This window comes from Fonticula alba (genome assembly GCF_000388065.1).
Source record: "Fonticula alba strain ATCC 38817 unplaced genomic scaffold supercont2.7, whole genome shotgun sequence".
Lineage (NCBI taxonomy): Eukaryota > Rotosphaerida > Fonticulaceae > Fonticula > Fonticula alba.
In genome coordinates this window covers 81,338-83,140 of record NW_009242977.1, presented here as the reverse complement: position 1 = coordinate 83,140, position 1,803 = coordinate 81,338, and the positions used below count along the sequence as shown (strand labels likewise).

Genomic DNA, 1,803 nt, shown 5'->3' with positions numbered 1-1,803 from the left:
CCCCCCCCCGCCCCCCTCCCCCTCCCTGGGCCTGGCCATCACTCACGGTCCCTGCTGCTCCTCGTGTGTTTGTATGCATATGTGCACGCCCATCCCGCTTGGCAGGCTGCCTCGTCCGACAATCCCCTTCGGCGTCTGGCTCTGGTGTCGGCCTTTGCCGTATCCAGCTATGCCCGGACGGCGGTGCGCTTCAACCGGAAGCCCTTCAACCCGCTGTTGGGCGAGACCTTCGAGTTTGTCCAGCCGGCCGGGCCGGGCCCGGCCGGGCCGGGGTTCCGCTTCTTCAGTGAGAAGGTCTCGCACCACCCGTTCATCGTGGCCACGCACTGCTCTTCAATCAACTACACCATGTGGCAGGATCTCCGCCCGACGCAGAAGTTCGGCGGCCGGTCCATCGAGATGTCCTATGGCGGGACGGTGTTCCTGGACCTGCACGTGGCGGCCGGCCCCGGCGGTGCCCCGGTCACCGAGCGCTACAGCTGGGAGCGCGTGACCTCCACCCTGCGCAATGCCCTGAGTGCCAATCGCTCGATCGAGCATCACGGCACCATGGTGGTGGCCAGCGAGTTGGCCACCGGGCGTGCTGTGGCCGAGATCGAGTTTGTCGCTGCCAGCGGTGGCGGCTTCTGGGGCGGCGGCGCCAGCGCGTCTGCCAACAAGAACGAAGTGACCGGACAGCTGTCCGTGCCAGGGTGCGCTCTTCGCCTGCCTACCTGCCTGTCTGCCCTGCCTACTGTGTCTTTCCGCCAGTCCTGCCTCGCTCCTTGTTCTCGGCGCGCCGTGGCCCCTGCCTGCTTGTGCGTGTACTTACCCGTTCCCTCTCCTCTGGCGGCATATGCGCGCGCGCGCCTCTCCGTTCATGCGTGCGCCGCACCCGTGTGCATGGGTCGGTCCCCCCTCCCTCCCCCCACCTGCTTGGCACAGCTGTCCGGCTGGCACCCTCTCCGGCCGGTGGGACGAATCGCTGCAGTTCTCGGCTCCCCAGCTGGCCAATGGCGAGGTCATCTGGCGGGCAACCCCCCCGCCGGCGAACCACCTCCAGCAGTTCGGCTTCTCGGAGTTCGCGGTGGGCCTCAATGACCCGAACCAGTGTCCGGAGCTGCTGCCCCGGACGGATACTCGCTTCCGCACGGACCAGCGCATGCTGGAGGAGTGCCAGTTCGAGGAGGCCGAAGTGGAGAAGGACCGCCTGGAGAACCGCCAGCGCGCGGCCCGCGAGCAGGCCATGGCCGAGCTCGGTACCACTTCCCCGCCGACGTGGAACCCGCGTTGGTTCCAGACCGACGAGGCCGGGCGCTTTGCCTTCACCGGCGAGTACTGGACCGTGCGTGACGGCGCGGGCGGCTTCTCCGGCGAGGACCTGCCCGATCTGTACTCCGACGGCCCGGTGAGCTACCGGACCTGAGGGGCGGGGGAGGTTGCATATGTGTACATGTGTGTCTTTGTGCGTGTGTCTTTGTGCGTGTGCGCGGCGCGGGGGCCCCGCCTCCTCTTGGCCCTTCCCTTGTTGCTTCCCCCGCCCCCCCCCTGCGTCGTGTGCCCCCCCGGTGCAGCGCGGGACCGCGGGGCGTCCTTCTTCTTCTTCTTCTCCTGCGGCCTTCCGCGCCGCCCAAGCGCCAACGCATCAGTCGCATTGGTGCGAGTACCCTCAGAATGTCATTTCAAATACATATGCCCACGCTCAATGGCTTCCGACCTGGGCCGCCCGCGCGGGCGTGTCCCTTGTTTTCCTTCCCGTGGGCTGGGGGGGGGGGGGGGGGGGGGAGAAACGCGTGTCCCCGGGGACGAGGGGACCCACGGGAG

At 68.2% G+C, this 1,803-nt stretch overlaps 2 protein-coding genes across 2 annotated transcripts in view; both read left to right on the top strand.

Moving 5' to 3' along the window:
- Window positions 1-1,685, top strand: part of H696_04212 (hypothetical protein) — an 8,739-nt gene extending 7,054 nt beyond the window's left edge. The window contains exons 7-8 of the mRNA XM_009498089.1: window positions 106-692; window positions 925-1,685. Coding sequence (XP_009496364.1) covers window positions 106-692; window positions 925-1,405 — 1,068 coding nt within the window. The 3' untranslated portion in view covers window positions 1,406-1,685. The remainder of the gene's footprint in view (window positions 1-105; window positions 693-924) is intronic.
- H696_04211 (hypothetical protein) overlaps window positions 1,685-1,803 on the top strand; it is a gene marked incomplete at both ends in the record, with an annotated part of 969 nt that continues 850 nt past the window's right edge. Inside the window, one exon of the mRNA XM_009498088.1 lies at window positions 1,685-1,717. Coding sequence (XP_009496363.1) covers window positions 1,685-1,717 — 33 coding nt within the window. The remainder of the gene's footprint in view (window positions 1,718-1,803) is intronic.